Source organism: Phaseolus vulgaris, chromosome 2 (assembly GCF_051622355.1).
Source record: "Phaseolus vulgaris cultivar YP4 chromosome 2, ASM5162235v1, whole genome shotgun sequence".
NCBI lineage: Eukaryota > Viridiplantae > Streptophyta > Magnoliopsida > Fabales > Fabaceae > Phaseolus > Phaseolus vulgaris.
The window spans coordinates 2113633-2137668 of record NC_143499.1 but is presented as its reverse complement, the minus strand read 5'-3'; the positions used below and the strand labels follow the sequence as shown (position 1 = coordinate 2137668).

Below are 24036 nucleotides of genomic sequence, written 5' to 3'. Positions count from 1 at the left end.
GGGTTACGTGGACTGTTCCGATGTCCGCTACCAAAAAACACGGGACAGACTCACTAATCTAGTCCGCTGACCCGCTTAGGTTCGCTCCGCATAACTTGAAGCATGCGCGGGCCAACAACGGGTGTGACAGGTTTTGGCCTGCTGACCCGCATAAATAAATAAAAAATTATTTAAAATAAAATAAAATAAAATTATAAAGATATCTTTATAAATGGTTTACAAGGGTAGCCTCGGGACAAACTCCCGACTTCAAATATTATAATTTGAATAATTTTATTCACCATGGAGGTAAAACTTTTGATTTTCCTTCAATTTCCGAGTGTCATGTTGCAAAATATGAAAACCAACCCCTTCCATTAAACTCTTCCCACCATACTTTCACAATTTATGGTTATGAAATATATGTTATTGGTGGTATTTTTATAACAAAATTGTATATAAAAAGGTGTTAAAAAAAATGGAGAATATAAAAAATTGTATATAAACCTATGATAAAAAAAATGGAGATTTCTTATCACTCTATGTATAAAAAGTATGCACAAGTGTATGAAGATATTATCTCTTCAAATTATACACTAATTATAATAATTACATACAATAACGTATAATAATTATACACTAATTATAATTGATTTGATAGATAACCAACTTAAAAATTCGGTACAGGACAAACTCTCTACTCAAAATATGTTTACGGAGTTAAATCTTGATTCGCCCTCAACTAAAAAGACAAGAAAATTGATTTAAGAATGGAAAATTTAGATGATTGTGAATATTGGCACGAGAAAGCGCGGCAAAAATAGAACAATTTCCCGCGTTCTCTTCAAAACCCTTAGGGTAACACATTGTCTTCTCTAACAGTCAATCACACACTCACTTCACATCAGTCAGAGATCGAGAAAGACACAGAAATGGCGGATGAGGAGCCAGTAAGCGGGAGGCGGAGGCCGAGGGGACCGGAGTCCACCGTCCGCAGCGAAGCGTTGGAGCGTCTCAAGGCCCGCCTCCGTGGCGGTCGTCGGTCCGACGGCACTGGGCCCCAAATCAGGTTAGAGAACCCTGTCTATGACACTGTCCCCGAGGACGAGTACAACGCCCTCGTCGCCAAGCGCCGCGAGCAGGCGCGCTCCTTCATAGTCGACGATGAAGGAATTGGATACGGTGATGAGGGTGAGGAAGAGGACTGGTCTCAAGCCGGATACACTCTCTCCTCCGATGAATCCGAAGGAGAATCGGAGAGGCCGAAGCGGAAAAAGATCGAGAAGAAGGATCCCCAGCCGAAACGACCTTCTTCGTCGCTCTCCGCCGCTGCGGCCATGATGGGAGGGCAGAGATTGTCCTCCATGTTCACTTCCTCCGTTTTCAAGAAGAGCAGAGACGACAAAGTCTCCGAGAGCATCGTCGACGATGTTATCGCGGAGTTCGCTGCAGACGAGACCGATAGACTGAGGCGGAGAAGGGCGCAAGGAAATTCCTCTTCCACTTCCGACGCAAACAATGCTTTGCGTGTTAATAATACGTTTAGGGATAATCCTTCTGTTGATACACTGACAGCTTTTTCTTCGTTGCCGGAACATGGTAACGCCGAGTCTGTTAAGGTAGTTGTTGAGAGTGATGGTTTTGATTCGGGGTTTGAGCAAAAGAGCGAGGTGGTTAATGAAATGGAAGATTTCGGGCGTGGTAGTTCTGAAAATGGACAGGCACAGATGGTGGGAGCTGATGAATGTCAAATTAATGAATGCTTGGTTAAGGAGAAAGATGTGAATAGTTTTGAAATTGAAGTGATAGCGGATGCGAAAAAGGAGGTATTCACTTTGAACGCGAAGGTTAATAAAGAGGAGGACCCTGCATTGTCTGCGACTGCTGGTTGGAAGGAAGCAATACGCGGTGCTGGTGGGGTTGATGTTACGGATTCGAAGGATGCTTGGCAGAACCAGCAACACTCAGAGTTTGATCTGGAGGAAGATGGATCACTGCCTTTCTATATATTAGATGCCTACGAGGAGTTTTATGGGGAAAATAGGGGCACCCTCTATCTGTTTGGGAAGGTACTTTTACACCGCAGATTGTCTTATTTCAATAGTTTTTTAACCTTTTCATCCATGGTACATAATGCTACTTTTGTTTTCTTTAACCCGTAAGATTTTAGCTGGAAGTCTTAGATTTAAGTTTTTCTGTTGTCAAGTTTTCATCAGCATGGGTAGTGTGTCAACTGGCAATGCCACAGTGTGAAGTATCCTATTGTTACTATTTTTATTATTATTGAAACTTGGTTTGCTTTTTTGGACTTGTCCAATGGAAGATTGAGTTGTGCAACAGTCGGTTGCTCATTGCTGCTAGCGAGTATTACTTTGATGATTTGCATTCTCAATTAACTTCAGGTTAAAACAGGGGATTTGTATCAGAGTTGCTGTGTTATTGTGAAGAGCATGCAAAGGTGTGTCTATGCAGTTCCTACCCAACCTTTGCATCGCACTGAAGGGATGACGAGTCTCGAGAGAGATTTTCAGGAGTCTCGAATTTCTTCTGCGGATTTCTTTAAAAAGCTGCAAGTAAGTTTGTAGATTGTTCTCTGGTATACATGTATATACTATCAGCTTTTGTTTTTATTTAGTTTTAATTTTACCCTATTTTTGTCATATCCCGGGGTTGATGGGTTCTGTCTTGTCAATTTTTTTGTTAAAATTGTAGGATGCAGTATCGGATGTTAAGAATGAGATAGCACAGCATTTGGTGAATATCGAAGTTTCGAACTTTAGCATGGCACCTGTTAAGGTTTGCTGACTACATAATTTTGTCATGTCCTGGAGTGCATAAATCAGTTATGGGATGCTTCTGTGCCAATTGGATTTCTTGATTTTTCTTTTAATTGTGATTCCTTTCATTTCTGCAGAGAAAATATGCATTTGATCGATTTGAAATCCCTGCAGGTGAAAATTATGTGGTGAAAATCAATTATTCATTCAAGGTACACTATTTCATGTACATCCTGATGCAAGAAAAAAAAAGGATATTTTGAACATGTACTTAAGTTATTTTAGAGACAATTATAAACTCTAAATCTGCCCCTTCTCCAGTTAAAAAGGCATTCTCTAAAATATGTTATTCAAGTGTATTAATACACACATTTTAATTTTTCAATATTTTGACCGCTGCAGGATCCTGTACTTCCAGCAGATCTCAAAGGAGAAAGTTTCTGTGCTCTCTTAGGAACTAGTTGCAGGTATAATAAGTATTAGAAGACTATCCTATGTGCCGTTTTGATAGAACCAACCACCAATTGCTAAAGTAATGTTTATAACGTAGAACATTGTAATCACACAAATACAACCACGCACTTGCTCTCCTAGAGACAAAAGTCTCCTACTGAGTATTATCTGTCCTCAAACTAAGAATAACTTTACATTCCCCAATTTACAGCCTGTCAGATGTATACTCCTAATCCATAATTGCCAGTACTTATTTTCTACAAATAACATTTATCCTGCAGTCTCTAACAAAGAACTGATTTCTAAGCAGGTTCTTTCGACAAATATCTGGTGTTTTTGATATAATAAGAACCTGTAACTTTGAGGATGATTATTGAATGGGTTTCTTAAACTTGGGAACATTGGGAAATGATACTTGGAGAGTAATCTGTCAGAACCTTGGAGATTTCTTTTTGTGAAGATAAATTATTTTCTCCATGACTATGCATTCCAAACTGGGTCTCTTAAATAGAATACTACGCTGTTTTAATTCTTATTTTGATGTGAGGACTGAGGAGCTGCCTTAACTCTAGAGACTAAAAACCTATTTTTTTTGTTAACATAAACATGAACTGTGTTATTTTAAGTTTGTATTTTAGTTGTTGAGTTTGCAAGTATTTCACTAGTATCATGCCAAGGCTTTTACGTTGATATTCCTCACTCTTGTCATGAGTGTCCATAAATTGAACATTTATCTTGTTAGACAAACTGTTGAATTAACTATTGCAATTTGCAGTGCCCTTGAGCTTTTTCTGATTAAACGGAAGATAAAGGGGCCTTCATGGCTACAGGTTTCAAAGTTTGCTACGAGCTCATCTTCCCGAAGGGTGAGATTTAAGTTAAGAGTCAAGTTGAAGTAATATACTGTCCTTTATTCCATATACAAGCCACCTTGTTTTAATCCAAGTATCTTGTTTGTGCTTACAGGTTAGCTGGTGCAAATTTGAAGTGACCGTTGACTCTCCTAAAAACATAAGGACTTCAGCTCCTTCAAAAATCACTTCTAAGATTCCTCCAGTGGTTGTTGCAGCAATAAACTTGAAAACCACCTTAAATGAAAAGCAGAACATTAATGAGATTGTATCAGCATCCATTGTCTCTTGTAACATGGTTAAGGTTGTTTATGGTTCTCTTTTTTAGTGTTTGCTTACCATTACTTTGGTTTTGTTGTGCATTGGGTATTTAAATAACTGTTCCAGACTATCTATTCGTATCAGAATTCCTGTTTAAATATTTACTATCAAAGTTTAAGATATTTGCTAGTACATGGTTCACCATGTTAGATGAAGTTGCGGTGGAAGTATGATCAGCAGTAACATTTACCGTTTGACATTTTAGATTGATACCCCTATGATGGCTTCAGAGTGGAGGAGACCCGGAAGGCTGACCCATTTTACTGTTGTTCGTAAACTTGATGGGAGTATATTTCCCATGGGATTCAACAAGGAGGTTACGGACAGAAACTTAAAAGCTGGTTCAAATATTCTGTGTGCTGAAAGCAGGTAGAGACATTACAAGATGGTTTTTCCTTATTTTCATGACTATGTTATTTTTTAAGTTTGAATATGATGTCTAAGAATATGAAAGTTTTCTTGGAAATTATGATTGTTCTAGGCTTTGACCTATCTAATAACTGTTTTCAGTGAAAGAGCTTTGTTGAACCGCTTGATGTTAGAATTGCACAAGTTGGATAGCGATGTTCTTGTTGGACATAATATATCTGGATTTGACCTGGATGTTCTTCTCCACAGATCCCAGGTGGGAATTTTGGCTTTTCCTCAAATAATTTCATGTCAATTATTTGGCTTTTCATAAAGTTAATCGAATTTGGCACATTCCTTTCTTATTATTCCTCATTATCTGTTAGGACACAAAATAAGGATAGGATTTGGAAGGTATATTATAGGAAAAATAAAAAATAAAGGGCGGTTAGTGGTGGTTAGTAGTAGTTAGTAGCGGTTAGTGGTGGTTAGTAGTAATTAATAGTGGTTAGTGGTCTTTAAATAAAGACCAATGGGTTTAGTGAAGGGATATGTTTTGGATATTTTGTTTGGTAGACAGGGAATCCTGTGTGAAAGGAATGATATTTCCTTTGTGGGCATTCAGAATGTAATATGCAGAATTATTAATACAGCAAAATATTCTGTAGATTCTGGTGTTCTTGATTTAATCTTAAGTGTGATGTTCTTGGTTCGTAACATTATCAAATGGGTTTTATCTACTGATAAAACAATGGGTGATATGTGGATGAGAAATAATTGATTTAGGTGGTTTTAGCAATTCCATAAATCGGGTAAAAATTCATTCTCAAGACAGTAAAATAGTATAAAAATTTCGTGAAGATCAAAACTACTTAGTCAGAATTGATTATGAAGAGGTTATATTGGGAATATGGTTAGTTGAGACTGGTTTCATTCAAGTGTTAAATGGAAAAGTAGAATTCATTTGGAAGTCTAAATTTGTCCTTAAGAAAGTGTAGCAATTCTGCAGTTTTTTCAACCAGTCATTACTCTTAAGGTATTTTTTTTTAAATGTTGTTCCTGTCTAACTGTTGAATAGACAAAGTTCCTGATATATTTTCTGTGAAACTCATTAGCTGATGCCTCAGTTGATGTTGCCCAAAACACTATCATCAAGAAAACTATTTTTTCAGTCAGTTGTTTTCAGTTTACTGTTTGTGTTTTTAAGCTTAAAGCTTTGTACTGAATTTCTAATTACAGTTTTTTCGGGGTTTGTGTCTTTTGTGCAAGAAAGTGACCTTCATTGTCCCTAAATGCCCCATTAGGCTTTTTTAAACAAAAAAATCTGCTGCATTCCCTCTGACATGCATTTTTTACACTTAGTGCTACACCTAAAAAGACCCTATAAAAAATATGCAGGCTTGCAAAGTAGCAAGCAGCATGTGGTCTAAACTAGGCCGCCTCAACCGATCGACAATGCCTAAAGTTGGAAGAAGAAGTAAGGTTTTTGGTTCTGGAGCAGATCCTGGTATCATGTCATGCATTGCAGGCCGGCTTCTCTGTGATACATATTTGTGTTCCCGTGACCTATTACAGGAGGTAAAATAATTGTTGAGAACTCGCACTGAACAGTAATTGTGGTTTTTATTTCTTAGTAACCTTCATTATTGGTTCTTCCAGGTTAGTTATTCTTTAAGTCACCTTGCAAAATCACACCTGAACAAATTTCGGAAGGAAGTTGCTCCACATGAAGTTCCAAAAATGTTCCAATCAGCAGAATCGCTAATGGAGCTTGTAGGTTCCAATATACTCAAACAGCTCTCTATTTTTTTAATGTGGGGAACTATTTGAAGTGCTTGTTATGTAATGTTTACTGTGGATGATCTTTTTGAAATGATACGCATTTCATTATCGTGGAAGGTTTTTGTTTCAATTCATTACATCACTATTTTTTGGACTGATCTTTTTGGGCAACTGAGAAATCTTAGATACATTCTGCAATAGTTTGCACACACGAACATTGAACTACGATGCTTGTATGTTTAATGATATTAACAAATTATTTTCCATACATGATAATTTTTACATTACCAGTGAATTGGAGTTGAACTTGACCGTGCTTTTGGGCTGAATTGTTGAAACTTGAATATTTTGTAGTATGCAATATTTTAATACTAATGAATAACTGTCCTGAATTTGGAGACTTATTTTCGGCCCTAGTCTATACTTTACACATCTTACAATGGTCTTGCTAAATATGATTGTGGGTCAAAGGATTTACTTTTTTCATTTGGAATATTTGATTGGTTGAACAATTATTTAGTTTATTTGCTTCTTTGCTGACTGTTATAGTGTTCTTGACTTGTTCAGATTGAATACGGTGAAACAGATGCATGGTTGTCTATGGAACTGATGTTTTATTTAAGTATTCTTCCACTCACGCGTCAGCTGACTAATATAAGTGGTAATCTGTGGGGCAAAACTCTTCAGGTGAGAGATCCCATTGTATTTACTTTCTAGCTTGATTTGATATTGGACTTAATCTATCATGCAGAGGCCAACAACTAATCGCTTTTAGTTTATTATTTCAGGGTGCTCGAGCACAGAGAGTTGAATATCTTTTGCTGCATACTTTCCATGCAATGAAATATATGGTGCCAGACAAGTTCTCAAACTATTCTAAAGAAACAAAATTGACTAAACGTAGAGTAACTAATGATATCGAGGATAGCAACTATGATGTAGATATTGACAATGATGCTTCTGAAGCTGATAATAAGAAAAGCAAAAAGGGCCCTTCGTATGCCGGGGGACTGGTTTTGGAGCCAAAGAAGGGTCTTTATGACAAATATATACTGCTTCTGGATTTCAACAGTCTTTATCCTTCTATTATTCAGGTTGATTCCGTTGTCTTTCAAAATATGCTTGGTTTGCTTTGTCCAATTAGATACAAGCGGCAGTTTGTTACAGTTTCTACTGTTTGCAACTTACTGAATTGAATTACAGGAATACAATATCTGCTTTACAACTGTGGAAATATCTTTGGACGGATCTTTTCCACGTCTACCATCTTGTAAAACTACTGGAGTCTTGCCAGAGGTAAAATATGAACACATATACATATATTTTATCTTTTAATCATTTTGAAGTTTTATATTAGTTTCTTGTTTCATAGTTTTGTATGATTTAGATATGGCAAGCCATGACTGTTTATTTCACCTACAAAGCATATTTATTTTGAAACAGCAATTGATAACAATTCATTTTAGATTGCCTCAAAAGAAATAATATTGTTTGAGAATTCTTATACAAACACAACTTAGTTTTTGCACATGGGCACAATAAAGGTTCTAGAATATTTGGTTGCTTTGTGTTGTAAATAAAAGTGGCAAGTCTGTTTTTCATGCAGTTTATCAATATATTTAAAAAATTATATGACTATTAATGTACAAGGCTATTTTCATTTTCTCTCCTGTATACTAGAGAGTTTAGATGCGTGTATAATTGAGTATGTTTGTCGCGCTAGGTGCTGAAAAATCTTGTCGATAGGAGGAAGAAGGTAAAGTCATGGATAAAGAATGAAAAAAAGAAGAATGAAAAAACTGATCCTATTAGAGTTCAGCAACTAGATATTCAGCAGCAAGCACTTAAGCTTACTGCAAACAGGTGTGATTTTTTCTTCTTTTCTTTCATCTTCCAAAATTTAATGCCGATGTTCCTTCTGTGTTAAATTTAATGGTGTGATATGCAGTATGTATGGGTGCCTGGGATTTTCCAGTTCAAGATTTTATGCTAAGCCTTTGGCTGAGCTCATTACTTTACAAGTAAGAATATACTTGTTTATTCAGTGTAACCATTGATTACTATACTCTGAAACATATTTTCAAATGCTCACATTTGTGTCTATTGGCCATACAGGGAAGGGAAATACTGCAGAGTACTGTTGATTTAGTTCAGAATGTCTTGAATTTAGAGGTTATCTTGAGTACTGTTCATCTTATGAATTATATTTGTTTGATGTAACTGGTTGCAAATATAGTTCTTAATTTGTGCAATGTTTTTTGCTTTACAGGTGATCTATGGCGATACTGATTCAATAATGATTTACAGTGGGCTAGATGATATTGAGGAAGCTAATAAAATTGCTGTAAAAGTTATTCAAGAGGTAAGATTTGACTATTAGCCGTGAAAAACTCTTAATTTTTGATGGATTAGATTTGCATATCCTTTCCTCTGTTCTTATATTGTGCAACATGGTGTTTTAGAGCTACAAATGAAGTTTTTCAGCCTTGTTATCTCTCTGATAAAATATATTTGAAGATTCTTTTCTTAGAGTTGATTTAAAAGATAATATGAATATATGTTTATACTTTCTGTTTTCTGTCATTAACCAGTTGCTTAGGTTATTTTAATTGGACACTACTGCAACATATTGTTAGCATGTTTAGTTTGCACTGTGTGTGCAACTACAGATAATTCTGGAATGTTTCCATATTTCAAGAATAAATGGTGTTTTTTCTTCCTTTTCTTTTGTCATCTATCTTCTTGTGATGTGTTTTCTGCTTTAATTTGTCATCAGGTCAATAAGAAATATAAATGCTTGGAAATTGATCTTGATGGTTTATATAAAAGGATGCTGCTTCTCAAGAAAAAAAAGTATGCAGCTGTAAAGTTGTTGTTTAAAGATGGCATCCCATATGAGGTATGTTTATGATATCTTGTTATTTTTCATTACCAAAAATATTCGGAAGATCATACAATGAGGTTATTGCATGGTGCAGGTTATTGAACGTAAAGGTCTTGACATTGTTCGTCGCGACTGGAGCTTATTAGCTAAAGAATTAGGAGATTTTTGCTTGACTCAAATTTTGTCCGGAGGGTATGTTACTTACCTTTTTTGCCAATTTGCCTACCTAGATGCATGATTACTCATATTTTATTAACTACTTATATTGTGGTTCCCATGCTTACAGATCATCTGAAGATGTAGTGGAGTCAATCCACAACTCTCTCATGAAGGTAAACTGTGATGTCTTATCAGACATTTCTTTATAATAACCTACTACGTGATTAAAAAATGCTTCCCGGAGCTTCTGGCTTACTACTCTTTGGCCGAAGAGTGGATGGTCTAAAATCCTGAATGCTTGGGTATATAATCCACATTTGATGGGATTAACCGTGTTGATGTTAATCTTAATAGGTACAAGAAGAAATGAGGAATGGACAAGTACCATTGGAGAAATATGTCATTACGAAGACATTGACTAAGCCCCCTGAAGCTTATCCTGATGCCAAGAACCAGCCACATGTTCTTGTTAGTTCAATCTGTTTTCATTTTTGTTACTAACAGTCTGATCTATATTCTTTTGTTACTACCTACTTGATTCTGACTTCTGATCACAACGTATAGGTGGCACAAAGATTGAAGCAACAAGGTTACACTTCTGGTTGCTCTGTTGGTGATACAATCCCTTATATAATTTGCCATGAGCAGGTTTGTCATTTAGTCATTCGCTCCCTATCAAAGGACAATTAGTGTAACCCTGGGAAATGGGAAATGTTTTTCATGAAGCTATTTTTAATATTCTGTTTTATTCGATTAGGGTGGTAGTTCAGGCAGTGCAGGTGGCATTGCTCAACGTGCTAGACATCCTGATGAACTTAAACGGGAACAAGGGACATGGCTGATTGACATTGATTACTATTTATCACAACAGGTCTTAGAATGTAGTCGCTAATTTTATAAATAACAATGTTTACTGAGTACTGTACCCTGGTTGAGTATTTTATTTTTTTGCTCTTGTAGATCCATCCCGTCGTATCACGTCTTTGTGCATCAATTCAGGGAACAAGCCCAGAAAGACTGGCTGATTGCTTAGGGCTTGACTCGTCAAAGGTAAAATATACTTCCTAGTTTGTCTCAGCATTCAGATGCAGGTATTTACTTTTATATTTTGTATCAATTATCTGATTTGGATAACTATATTGTTTTACAGTTTCATCATAAATCAAGTGAAGCTTTTAATGATGATTCTAGAAATGCACTCTTGTGCGCTGCTAATGATGAGGAGAGGTATGTCTTGGTTTTTAAATTGTCAAAATCTCTTAACTGCGGATATTCACTACCAATGTTAATAATATAGATACTGGTAGAGTCTTTTCGTTTCAATTCTGAAATTTAGTATTCTTTGCAGAGATTTGAACAAGTTATATAATATTTTTACAGTATTTTAGCTTTATCTATTTATGCTGTTAGATTCTTGCTAAAAACTGTGTTATGATCAATGGATTTTGCTGATGGTTTCCTATCCATGATTATTAATTAATGGATTGGATGTGATAAAATAATTGCAGGTATCAGGGATGTGAGCCCTTGGTCTTGTCATGCCCCAGCTGCTCTGGTACATTTGACTGCCCACCCGTCTTTAAATCTATTTGCAGTTTGTTGGGAAGTGAAAGGCCAACCAGCGTATCCCCGGAGGAATCTGACTACAATTTCTGGCGTAAGCTGTGTTGTCCTAAATGCCCAGAAGATGTTAAAATTTCTCCTGCGATGATAGCTAATAAGGTTTGACTAATTTAAGTAATTTCTTAAAGTATTGTTGTTTAAGTGCGCTTCATCTAGGAGAGTTTTCAAACCAATTTCAGACCATAGAATTAACTTCAAAATAGAACATCTGAAGTAGCAACTAACATGTTTGTTGATTTGATTTAGCACAGAATATTATTCCCAGGAATATACTTACAGTTCATTATACTTCATGTCAGGTCAAAAGGCAAGCGGAGATGTTTGTTTTGATGTACTATAGAGGTTTACTAATGGTAAGTCACCAGTCTAAGTATATTATGAATATTAGCCTAAAAATTAGGTGTCATCATCCTTGGCTGTTTTTGCGTTCAGTGTGATGATGAAACGTGTAAGCATACAACGCGAAGTATCAGCCTTCGGTTGGTTGGTGATTCTGAGAGAGGAACTGTTTGTCCAAATTATCCTCGCTGCAATGGCCGTCTGCTTAGAAAGGTTTCACTCCACGAACTTGTTGAACATTAATAGTTGCTTTAATATGTGAATCAATTAAATAAATGTTTATTTGATTTTTCAGTACACTGAAGCGGACTTGTACAAGCAGCTCTCATATTTTTGCCATGTGTTTGACACTGCTTCTTGTATAGAAAAGGTACTCACTAAATGATGCGACAAGATTGACGAGAATAATTTGTTTAAACCTTGAGCAAACCAATAGGATTTTCAAGCTAATTTGTTAACTGTTATTTGAGTTAAATAAATGAATAATGATTAACTAACTATACAACTTGGTTCATCATTATTAATCATATTGTTTTTGGACGTAACTCTTCCAGATGGAGGCCAAATCTAGAATAACGATAGAGAAAGAGGTGATCAAAATTAGGCCGATGATTGATCCAGCAGCTTCAACAGCACAGAAGATCAGGGACCGTTGTGCCTTTGGGTGGGTGAGACTGGAGGATCTGGTCATTACAGTTTAATTTGCAGGTTTGACGTCCAACTGAATCCTACTTAAGCAAGGGGTTTTTAGCTGAGTCATGATGAATTATAGATTATCAAGTGTGATTGAGCAAATCATGCTGGCAGAACTGGGCTCTGATTAAATCTTTGCAATCCTCTATACTAATCTGTACTTGACTGTGTAGCTGTAGTTGTTCATAGAAAAATTTCACGTGTTCTGTAAATATGTGTACGTTTATCTTTATTATTTTCAAAGCTTCTCAATTGATTGAAGGAGCCACCTACTGTAATTTTACACTTTATGGTAAATTTTTTACCATAGTAAATTTAATTATAAAGGAATTGATTTTTTTTAAGAATGTTGATTAGTTTTATGATTAAATGCTATTTGCAAATGTGGTTTTGTATTTGTCTAAACGACACAGCTCCACAACGCTAGGATCGAAAGGAAAAGGGAGGTGTAAGTAAAACAATAATGTATCTGAAATAATATGCTATGGTTATATCCATCATAATAGATTAAAAGTTTTATTCAACAAAAAAAAAGGTGGTGTAAAACTTACCGGAAAGGAGTTCAAAACTATTAAATTTATTCTTTATATAAGTGGATAAAAAATTCATTCTATTATTTTTTATTGTTGGATATGTAGCGAAATAACAATTGAGATTAAAATATTAATTTTTTAAAATGTAATTAAATTCAAAATAGAAACTTAAAATAGGCATACAATATAGATAAAAATGTATAAACATGTTCCCTTATGTGTGTGTGTGTATATATATATATATATATTAAGAATGAATCAGAAGAAAGCAAATAGTATTACAATTTCTTTAGCCTCCAAATATTTAGGTGCATCTCAATTTATTTCCCTTGTTATCGCAGCTCCCCAACAGGTGCCTCATTGAGCCACAAGAAATGAATGTAGTCATATAACTTTCCACTCACACTCACCTGCTCAAAATTTGAAGTAAAAGTATTAAAAGCATTTGAAAATGAAGATTATAAAATAATAAAGTTTAAGACCTTATACGGAGTTGGATTAAGTCTCCTCATGTGGTCAGGTCGCATTTGCTCAAGTTGCTGGATGCATCGCTCTCTGATGTCCTTTAAAGGAGGTAGAATTTCTTCCGTTTTATCTTTCAACAAATAACAGAGCATATTATATGAGATTATGCAAACCCTTAGAAAGAAATAATGTCATGAGAAAAGCCAAAGAAATATTTTGATAAAGTTCGTACCTGATTTCCCAGCACAGTAACACCTTAGAAGCTCCTCAATTTTCTGAGGCACCACATATGCTCTTTTCGATTCTCGAAAGGGATGGCGGCACAGGATTCTCTCTCCCACCTGTCATGATTTTTTCTCAAAAAATATTTATGATTACACTTACATGATATAAGACTATATATAGTCTTGATCAATTTTCTCTACACGGGGCTACTATGTTTTATTTTTTTCTCAAATTAAAATCTTAGTTAGCTGTTACGAGAAGATTAATTGTGACTCAAGTAAATGTAACAGTTCTCAACAAAGCAATAAATGGTAGGGGTGTTCATGGATTAATCCAAATCCAAATAAATGGATTGAATTTATAATTCATATCCATTGGATGATTCGACATCGGTTCGGATCCGAACGATTTGACATCGACCCGGGTCTGGACGACTTGACATCGGCCCAGGTCCGGACGGGTCAACATTGGTTCGTGCCTGGACGACTCGACATCAGTCCGGGCCCAAATGGGTCGACATCGGCCCAGTTCGGGCACGAATACTCGACACTGACCCAGGCCTGCTAGACTCGACATCGGCCTGGGTCCACTAAACTCATTATCGACCTTGGTTCGCTCGACTCGACATTGACCTGGGCCTGGACGACTCGACATTGGTCTGGGCCCGCTCGGCTCAACATCAGCCTTGGCCTTGTCGTTTGGATATTGGCCTGGGCTCGCTCGAATCCATATCGGACCCGAAAGAATAAGCTCGACATGGGCATGGACCGACTCAAGTAGACATTGGCCGGGGACCGGACAACTCGACATCGGGCCAGGCTCACTTGGCTCGACATCGACCTGGGCCCGAACCACTCGACATCATGAGTCTGGACCACTCGACATCGGCCCGGACTCGAACGACCAAACATCGGCCCGAGCCCAGACGACCCAAAATCGACCCCGAGCCCAGACGACTAGACATCACCCCGGGCTCAGACAAGTCAAAATCTGCCCGGGCCCGATTGACTCGACATCTGCCTAGGCCCGCTCGGCTCGACATCAGCTCGAGCCTGAACGAATTGACATCGACCAGGGCACAAAGGGTTAGACATCGGCCCGGGCCCGTACAAATCGTTAATTGCCCGGGCCCAGACAACTCGACAATGGGCCAGGTCCTCTTGGCTCGACATCGGCCCGGGCCTGCTCGGCTCGACAACGGCCCAAGCTCGTTCGGCTCGACATCGGCCTGGGTCCACTCTGCTCAATATCGACATTGACCTAGGCATGCTTTGCTCAACATCGGCCCACGGACACTCGACAATGGCTCGGGCCAGAACGAATCAACATCGGCCCAGGCATGCTCTGCTCGACATTGGCCAAGGCCCACTCAACTCATTATCGACCTTGGTTCGCTTAGCTTGACATTGACCCGGGCCTGGACGACTCGACATCGGCCTGGGCCTACTCGGCTCGACATTAGCTTTGGCCTTGTCATCTGGATATTGGCCCGGGCTCGCTCGGCTCCATATCGGACCCGAAAGACTCAGCTCGACATGGGCATGGACCGGCTCAAGTAGACATTGGCCCAAGCCCGGACGACTCGACATCGACCTGGGCCCGGACCACTCGACATTGGCCTGGGCTGGAACGACTCAACATCGGTCTGAGCCCAGACGACCCAAAATCGGCTCGAGCCTAGACGAATCGACATCGACCCAGGCGTGGACGACTCAACATCGACTCGGGCCTGGACGACTCGACGTAGGCTCGAGCCCGTACGAATGAACATTGGCGCGTGCCCAGACGACTCAACATCGACCCAGGCCCGCTTGGTTTGACATCGGCCTGAGCCCGCTTGGCTCGACATCGGCCCGGGCCTGCTCGACTCGACATTGACCTGGGTTTGCTCGGCTCAATATCGACATTGGCCCATGCATGCTCTACTCGACATCGGCCCAGGCACGGACACTCGACAATGGCCTGGGCCCGAACGAATCAACATCGGCCAGACATGCTCTGCTCGAAATCGACCCGGGCCTGTTAGGCTTGACATCGGCCAGAGCCCACTCAACTCATTATCAACCTTGGTTCGCTTGGCTTGACATCGGCCTGGGCCCGGTCGTTTGGATACTGGCCCGAGCTCGCTCAACTCCATATTAGACCCAAAACACTCAGCTCGACATGGGCATGGACCGACTCAAGTAGACATTGGCCCGGGCCCGTGAGAATCGACATTGGCCCGGGCCCGTGAGAATCGACATTGGCTCAAGCTCGGACGTCTCGACATTGGCCCGGGCCCGAACAACTCGACTTTGGCATGGGCCCGAACGACTCGACATCTAGCTGGGCCCGCTCTGCTCCACATCAGCCTGAGCCTGCTGAGGTTGACATCGACTTGGCACCGAGCTTGGACGGGTCGTCATCGGCCCGGGCCCAAACGACTAGACATTGGCCTGGGCCCAAACGAATCGACATCGGCCCAGGCCCTCTTGGCTCGACATCGACCCGGGCCCGTTCGGCTCGACATCGGCCTGAGCCCGCTGGGCTTGACATCGGTATGGGTCCGCTCGGCTCAATATCGACATTAGCCTAGGCATGCTATACTCGACATCGACCCGGGCATGGACACTGGACAATGGCCCGGGCTCGAACGAATCAACATCGGCCATACGTGCTCTGCTCGACATTGGCCCGGGCCTGTTAGGCTCGACATCGGCCTGAGCCAACTCAACTCATTATCAACCTTGGTTCGCTCGGCTTGACATTGGCCCAGGCCTGGACGACTCGACATCGGCCTGGGCCCGCTTGACTTGACATTAGCCTTGGCCTGATCGTCTGGATATTGGCCCGGGCTCGCTCAACTCCATATCAGACCCGAAAGACTCAGCTCGACATGGGCATGGACTGACTCAAGTAGACATTGGCCCGGGCCCGTGAGAATCAACATTAGCACGGGCCCGGACGTCTCGACATTGGCCCAGGCCTGTGAGAATTGACATTTGCCTAGACCCGGACAACTCGACATCGGGCTGGGCCCGCTCGGCTCCACCTCAGCCTGGGCCCGCTCAGGTCGACATCGACCCGGGCTCGGACGGGTCGACATCGGTTTGGGATCGAGCCTGGACGGGTCGTCATCGGCCCGAGCCCAGACGACTAGACATTGGCCCGAGCCCAAACGAATCGACATTGGGCCAGGCCTTCTTGGCTCGACATCAGCCTGAGCCCGCTGGGCTCGACATCGGTATGGGTCCGCTCATCTCATTATCAACATCGGCCCAGACATGCTCTGCTCGACATCGGCCTGGGCCTGCTAGGCTCGACATCGGCCTAGGCCCACTCAACTCATTATCGACCTTGGTTCGCTCGGCTCCACATTGGCCCGAGTCTGGACGACTTGGCCTGGTCGTTTGGATATTAGCCCGGGCCTGCTCGACTCCATATCGGGCTCGAAAGACTCAGCTCGACATGGGCATGGACAGACTCAAGTAGACATTGGCCCGGGCCAACTCGGCTTGATATCGACCCCGATCGACTCTAGTCAACTCAATATTGGCCACTCAGCTCGACTTGGCCCAGGGTTGACTTGACTCGACTTGACCCAGGGTTGACTCGGCTCGACTTTGGCCCATACCGACTTGGTTGACTTTGGCCCATATCAACTCGATTCGAATTTGGCCCATATCGACCCGATTTGACTTAGGCCCGAATGACTCGGCTTGACGTGGACTTGGGCCGACTTTGCTCAACTTGGGCTCGGATTGTCTTGGCTCAATCTGGATCGGGTCAAGTCAAAATCCAACCCAAAATACAATTTGGATAATCCAAAAATGTATCCAATCTATATCTAATCCATATCCAATTAAATGGATTGGATTTAGATTTGAGATAAATCCATTTAAATGGATTAAAACTAATATGAATTTGGATAATTATGGATTGGATTTTGTAATTTGGATTTTTTGTCCCCCTAAATAAATTGTAGTAACTGACGCAAGAAAATACCTTTGGAGGGGGTTCATTTTCTCCGGTCAATATGTCTACCAAAGCATAACCTTCTTTTCCATACAATCTATATATCCGCTTCTTACAAGGAATAGTGACCTACAAACAGATAAAATAGCAAAAGGATGATAAGATTATAATTAAATGGAAATAAATGATTCAACTTATATATTCTGTCTAGTGTTCAAACCTTTGAGACAACTTCAGAAAGTTTGATACGAGGTTTATTATTAATCTCTACCAGCTTGAAAACAACACCTAAAGCAGCTTGAGCATAACACGTAACCAGGTACGTACCAATTCCATAGGCATCAATCTGATGCCCCTGCAGAAAAAAGATGCAATCCAGTAAAAGAAGTAAGATAAGAAAACTATGAATTGATGAACAGGCAGGAGTTTTAGCGAAATTGTGCTTCAATCTAAGCCGTTCTATACTATTCTGTCAAAATAAATGTTTGGAAAATGTTTTCTAACATACTCTTTCAAATACACTCTATTATTAATTAAAATTTATTAAAAATTACAAAATTCATATTTGGTGAGTCCCTCATAGTTTCTACAAATTTTAATCAATGACAGAGACTGTTCTGAAACTATGTCGCTAACGCTTTTCTTATTATAAATCTCTCACCTTTTACAGACTCTTCATTTTGGCCCTCTAACATTCATATTTTCATGTCCCTAGTGGTTCTTGAGTTATGAATTCCTTGAATCAACAGAATAAAAGCTACAATTTCCAGTGTGTAAACGAATTTACCTGTTTGTTTAAAGCATCTAATGTTTCCTCATTAAGGTCATTACTAGCTGTGATACTCGTCTTCCCGAAACCGAGCAATCCAAATTCCTTCTCAATGGAGCAAAACAACTTCCTGATCTCACAAGACAAATATGCCAGGTCACCAGAATCCAGCCTAATGCCAATTGCTTTGTATCTGCTCAGAACATCATCTAAACTCAGCAATGAATAACAATTACATGATCAAGTGATTATGATAAGCATGCATGGAAAACTTCTTGACGTACCCTAAATCACTGAGAGCTAATGCAACTGCACAAAAATTAGGCACTCCACTTCTCATGACCTGTTAACATATGTGAGTGTGACCATGTGCAAAAATATTTAAACTAAACCTGAACTAACTTGTTCGCAAAAGACATAAAATAAGGATAGAATAAGCAAGATTTACCCACTTTCGACATTGATGATCAAAATGGTGCTAAAATTATCTACTGTTATGAGGCCCAATAGATGTCCTTATACTTGTCTTTTAGTTGTAAAAGATAATATCTGATTTTAGCAGGTTCAACACTAGAGTTTGTAAGGAATTTGTTTGACGTGTTTGTCATAAATATTTTGTATCTCTCTGTCGTTATCAATAAATAATCTGAATAGTAAATTTGATATCTTTTGGTTGTAGAATTAGGAATAGTAAAATAATTATGCTTTCACTAGCCTACTCTTCTCTCTCACACACTTCACCACCAATCATTACCGTTCATATATGCCTAACAACGTGTGTAATAATAAGAAATATAGGTATAAGAAAACACTATACACTTACATCATAAGTGTCTACTAGGGCAAGAAAGTTATCAGGAAATGCTAAAGCATATGATGTCAACGCTGCCATCTCACTTTTATTGGTCTCAGCAGAATTGCCACGTAGTGAATCCGACAGCTGCATAGTGACAAATCAGTATAGATTATTGTTGTAGAAGTGCAAAAGCATAAATATATGCTATAAAAATGGTCGTGTGGAGAAATGGAAGAATCTGAGGATGTTGGAGTATATAACAAGAGAAAGAATGCACCTAAAAGGGTAGAAAATTGGAAATGTTTAGTCAATTAAAAACTCAATACACAACAGTAATACTTGATAATCAAGTAAGTGTTGACTCTAAGGCTGGAAATTGAGAAAACCCACACAGCCCTAGTATATTCAGCACTTTAATAGCCCCAAATTTGCTAAGAATCCAAAATTCAGAATAACTTTCCAACAAAACATTCCATACACCTAATAATACTAGTATCCATTTTTTGTATCCTCTTCATATCCCGTGATCCATGATCAGATGGTAATCATTTACAACGTTGACATGAACTGATGCTTAAATAGACCAACTTGTATGTGGACATGGAAGTAGCTGTCAGCAGGATGACACCAAAACACAAATTATAAACCACAAATTAAAAAAGTATTTGTAAAGGATTTAAATCATGATACCTCAATTTTTCTCATCCAGCCTTGAACAAGGCTAACAAAATCTTGACATGTACTTGAACCATCTTTTTTACGAAGCGCTTTGTCTTTAATCTCGTCAAGGCTCTGCTTAACACAGGTCGCACAAGGTACGCAAAAAGTAAGCAAATGAAATACATCAGAAAATGACTTAGGTCATAACAAAGCATAACAATACTGATAACAGAAATCATAAAGGCCATGATAAAGAGAGGACTCTTGACTGAAAGTCTATTATTACAATACGAGAGGATCTTCCTCATCTTCTCTTTTCTTCTATGATTCTATAATATTATTTTCATTTCTATCACTGCATGCCACTCTCATATCTTGATCTTATAAGAAATTTGATCTTTGCAGTTTTAAATTTTGTACCATCTCTGAACTAATTGCGCTGCATTTAGTTTTTCATGAATTGCAGAATAGGGACATAAATATAAAAAAGACAATGTCCCTTCTGATTAACAGGTACACCTATGTAGAGATATAAGGTTGACTTAGTGGTAAAAGTGGATGAGAAAGAAGAACAAGTGGCAGTTTGGAGTCCTTCATTAATAAAAGCTTAATATTAACAATTATCATGCCGATAAAAAAAGGAGTATGGCAATATTCCCACCAAACAGTTTCTCACCACAAACACCATCAGAATATGTCAAGAATTTCAATGAAATGTTCACATACCATGTAGGAGCTAACAAATGCATGGGAATGAGTACCACGGAGGGGAATCCCAAATAACATTCCTGCTGCAACGTTGCTATTGATGTGCCATGTGAAAAAACAAAGTTACACAATAGCAAAGGTCAGACACAAAAAAAACAATAAACCCAAACTAATTGGTAAAAAGGAAATGTCATTTTAACTTGATAGACAAGTCACGGTAAAAATTCTGGCGTTATAACCAAGATGAGTTGGCAATCAACGATCGAACTTTATCCTTCATCTTCATTTTCCTCGCTCTTCTCTCATTAGTATGTTGAAAACCAGATTTTAGTTATTTCTTGCAGCGTGATGAAATTTGGACGTGGTAGGAGATATTTAACTGTTTCAAAGGACTTTAGATCTATATTTTCATATTGTATATCTGTGACCACGGATTCGAATTTCGAACAACAATTCCCGAAAAAGATTGTAATACACTTTGCCCAATTACAAAAGATGTAGCAGAATTTTTTGAACCACAAGGATATGCCAAGCAGTTTTTCATTTGTCAATGAACAAATTCATAGGGTAACCACTGGCCTAATATAAAAGCAGAGTTTATATGCCATGTTGCCAAAATCGTGCCCTGCCATCTTAAATTAACAGTAAAGAAACATCTTTGATTTTTTCCAGGTATTAATAAATCTTAGAAATATATATACTTAATAGTCATAACTAGTACACTTTGTTGGTATTATAATAAAAACCATAGTTCACAAAATCTCAGTCATGATAACTGCTAGTGCTAGATATATACATAATATGATGAGCCTTTCTACCCTATTGTGCCAATTGGCAAACACAACTAGAATTGAAGTTGTTTGAGAGATAGTACCTTGTTGCATCAAATCCCCCGATGTAACTGTACTTTGATGCACCCACTCCACCATCAGGACCCTACATTAAAAGTAATATTCTTTTGATATATCATTGAGAAAGGAAATTATTTCTAATTGTTTTCATCAATTATTTTTCCAGTAGGACTTAGAAACCTGAGCCCTTCGTAGTCCAAACTCAAGCAGAGTTTTTGATTTTCCAGCAACAAAACGATGCCTTGCAGCATTAGTTGAAACTAATGATGCAAAATTAATGAGATTGACAAAAGGTGTTTCTAGCAACTGAACAACCTGAAGAGTAGAAAGTCAATTTAATGCAAGAAGCAGACAGTATTTGCAAGAAACAAGAATTGAAAAGTGATATAAACTGAAAGAGATTATTTAACAGTAGGAGGTACTCACTGCAATTGGACCTTCAACTCTCAACAGGGGTACCTTAGCAAAAACAACTGATCCTTCGGGAATAGCATACACCTCAACATCAGAACAGTCAATTCCTCTAAGATAGTTAAAGAAGCCTTCCTATGATTTCATCAATAATTACCAAAGTTACAATTTATTTTGAAGGGAAAATCGACTAGAAAATTCTGTTATACTCTCATCGGATGAAATTAATGTGAAAATCCAAATGAGACTCGGTCAGAAAGAAGTCTTACAAGGTGTTGCTAAAATTTCTTAACAGAAAAAACAAGACCTATCTTGGCTAGGTAGTTTATTCCAGACAATCGTAATCTATGTTTTGAATCTTATACATGCTATCTTTATGTCCTGTTCTTGAAGAAATTTTGACTACAACGATCAAAGAACGAAACGAAAGTGTTCGCAGCCACGATGAAAATGAGACACGAATTACCTCACATGAAACAGGCAAATTATGTTTGATGAAATCAATTTGTTCCTCGGTGAGCTTGTAATTAGAAATGAATCTCACGCATTCTTCCAAACCAGCGAAAACAGTGTACTCCCCTCCAAAGGGGTTCTTCCGGAAATACAAATCAAACCTGAAACAGAATTACTTTCACAACCGAAGAATCACATCATAAACAAACGTATATACGAAACTGCATCCATCTAAACCAAAAAAAAAAAAAAACATGCAAGCATGCAGGATGAGGAATGACGCACACAGCACGTTCTTGATGCTTGCCAGATTTCCAGTAGGCATAAGCCATGGTGAATTGGTAATGATCCGTCAAGATAGGCGTCACCATCGGGTTTGTGGGTCCGGGTATTTTCCGACCCGAATTTTTCTTCTTGGACTCTTTGGTTGCCATGGTTGATGTTGTGTTGTTGAATAAACTAAGGTTTTCCTATATATAATTAAGAAACAAAAGTCTTGAGTTGAAAGAAGCGTGAGTGAGAAGCCGTTGAATGAAAATGAATATATATAGCGGTATAGGAGTGGTCATGGCTTTCCATTCATTACATGCATGCAAAACGTGAATCTTGTTTTATGCCATGCTTTGTTTCCGTTAATTACAAAATGGTTACGTTAAGTTTCCGAAAATCAATCAATTTCAGATTTATCAATCAATCATAAACTCAAAATATCAAGAAAACCATAGTTTAATGCTTCTTTACAAAAATCAATCAATTTCAGATTTATCTTTCCACTGAATTGATTTCTTTTAACTCACTAATCTTAACCAATCTTAATCAATTTCATGTGATTTTACTTAATACTTATACCTTTTTTAAGGGCCCTTTCTTATTAACTCTTTTAAAGTGTTTCCTTTTCTAGCAATAGACTAATGATCAGGGTCTTCTTCTAATCAATTAGATAGCAACTTTATGATAGCTACTTTATGGTGGTATAATTATCATATTTTTTAGTAATGGTTGGGTATTAATTAATTTTTATGTTTCAATAGTAAATTTTGGTATTTTTAATTAAGTTTCTGTTAATTTTTTTTATTAAGTACTTAAATTTTTTATATTTTTCAATTAAGTTTTTTCTGTTTGATTTGTTTGGTTAAGTCGGTAATATGGTTGTTGTTTTGCATAGCTATCTTATTTATTTGTCTTCTTGTTAAAATTGTAAAGTTGTGTAAGATAAAACACATTGCAATTAATGTAAGATGATAATTTTTTATTATTGTTTTAATTAAAAGCATGGAAGTCATTGAAAGCAAAAGCATAATGTTATCCAAGATGTTTTTAATTAAAATAATAAAAATTATTTATCGTTCTAAATTAATTACAATATTATTTATCTTACTTATTCATGTCACCCACTTAAAAAAATAAACAAGCAGAAACTTAATTAAAAAAAGATATCATTTTTAAATATGAAATAAATAAAAAATTGGATAGAAACTGAATTGAAAATACGATTTATGAGGAATTTAAAACTTAATTAAGTCTTTTTATAATATAAAATTATTTTTCCTTCTAATTCCAAATTATTTTTACACGCCTTTCATTTTAACAAAGGGCCTTATGAGATTTAAAATTAGGAATTTGGCAGGTGAATAGTATTGAATTCAAATATTTTGCCCCATAAAAGGGTGTAAGGTGTAAGTTTGGATAAATCTATATTAGATTGAATCAACTCGATTCCAAATTTTTAATTTTTTTTTTTAATTTGTAAGTTCAAACTTTTTTAAGATTTTTAAAATATCCTATAGAATTGTTTTAAATTTTTAAATTAAAATAAATACTAAATTTACTAAACTGGAGAGTAATAAATACTTTTTTATAATAGATTTTTTTTTATAATAAAATTAAATTAATCAGGTTGAGTTGAGTATCAAATAACCCAATCTAGTTTATTTAGGCAGATTTAACCTAATCTTATCTATTTAGAATGGATCATTAAATTAATACTCTCACTCAAGAGTAA

At 37.9% G+C, this 24036-nt stretch overlaps 2 protein-coding genes across 3 annotated transcripts; one reads left to right on the top strand and one right to left on the bottom strand.

Annotated features, from left to right (window-relative positions):
* Window positions 1-777: 777 nt before the first annotated feature.
* Window positions 778-12556, top strand: ICU2 (DNA-directed DNA polymerase). The gene is made up of 31 exons (XM_068611239.2): window positions 778-2048; window positions 2382-2552; window positions 2692-2775; window positions 2894-2968; window positions 3159-3223; window positions 3985-4075; window positions 4176-4364; window positions 4587-4750; window positions 4892-5006; window positions 6128-6307; window positions 6389-6502; window positions 7079-7198; window positions 7300-7605; window positions 7715-7807; window positions 8235-8374; window positions 8460-8532; window positions 8627-8683; window positions 8781-8873; window positions 9288-9410; window positions 9490-9587; window positions 9682-9727; window positions 9909-10022; window positions 10119-10202; window positions 10312-10425; window positions 10515-10604; window positions 10705-10781; window positions 11063-11276; window positions 11477-11530; window positions 11610-11729; window positions 11812-11886; window positions 12071-12556. The coding sequence occupies exons 1-31, from the start codon at window positions 912-914 to the stop codon at window positions 12215-12217; spliced, it is 4623 nt and encodes a 1540-aa protein (XP_068467340.2). The 5' UTR covers window positions 778-911; the 3' UTR covers window positions 12218-12556.
* Window positions 12557-12907: 351 nt separating this feature from the next.
* On the bottom strand, window positions 12908-22552 carry LOC137810107 (nicotinate phosphoribosyltransferase 2). 2 transcript variants are annotated; one of them, XM_068611238.2, is made up of 15 exons: window positions 22320-22552; window positions 22048-22195; window positions 21597-21716; window positions 21351-21485; window positions 21194-21255; window positions 20338-20413; window positions 19642-19743; window positions 18979-19095; window positions 18440-18498; window positions 18174-18348; window positions 17607-17741; window positions 17417-17515; window positions 13440-13548; window positions 13225-13337; window positions 12908-13152 (listed from the first exon to the last, which is right to left on the bottom strand). In XM_068611238.2, exons 1-15 carry the CDS (start codon window positions 22466-22468, stop codon window positions 13075-13077), a joined length of 1677 nt encoding a protein of 558 aa, XP_068467339.1. In that variant the 5' UTR covers window positions 22469-22552; the 3' UTR covers window positions 12908-13074. The 2 variants fall into 2 exon arrangements, 1 of the variants encoding a protein (XP_068467339.1); XR_016518330.1 differs by lacking the exon at window positions 18440-18498.
* Window positions 22553-24036: the final 1484 nt, after the last annotated feature.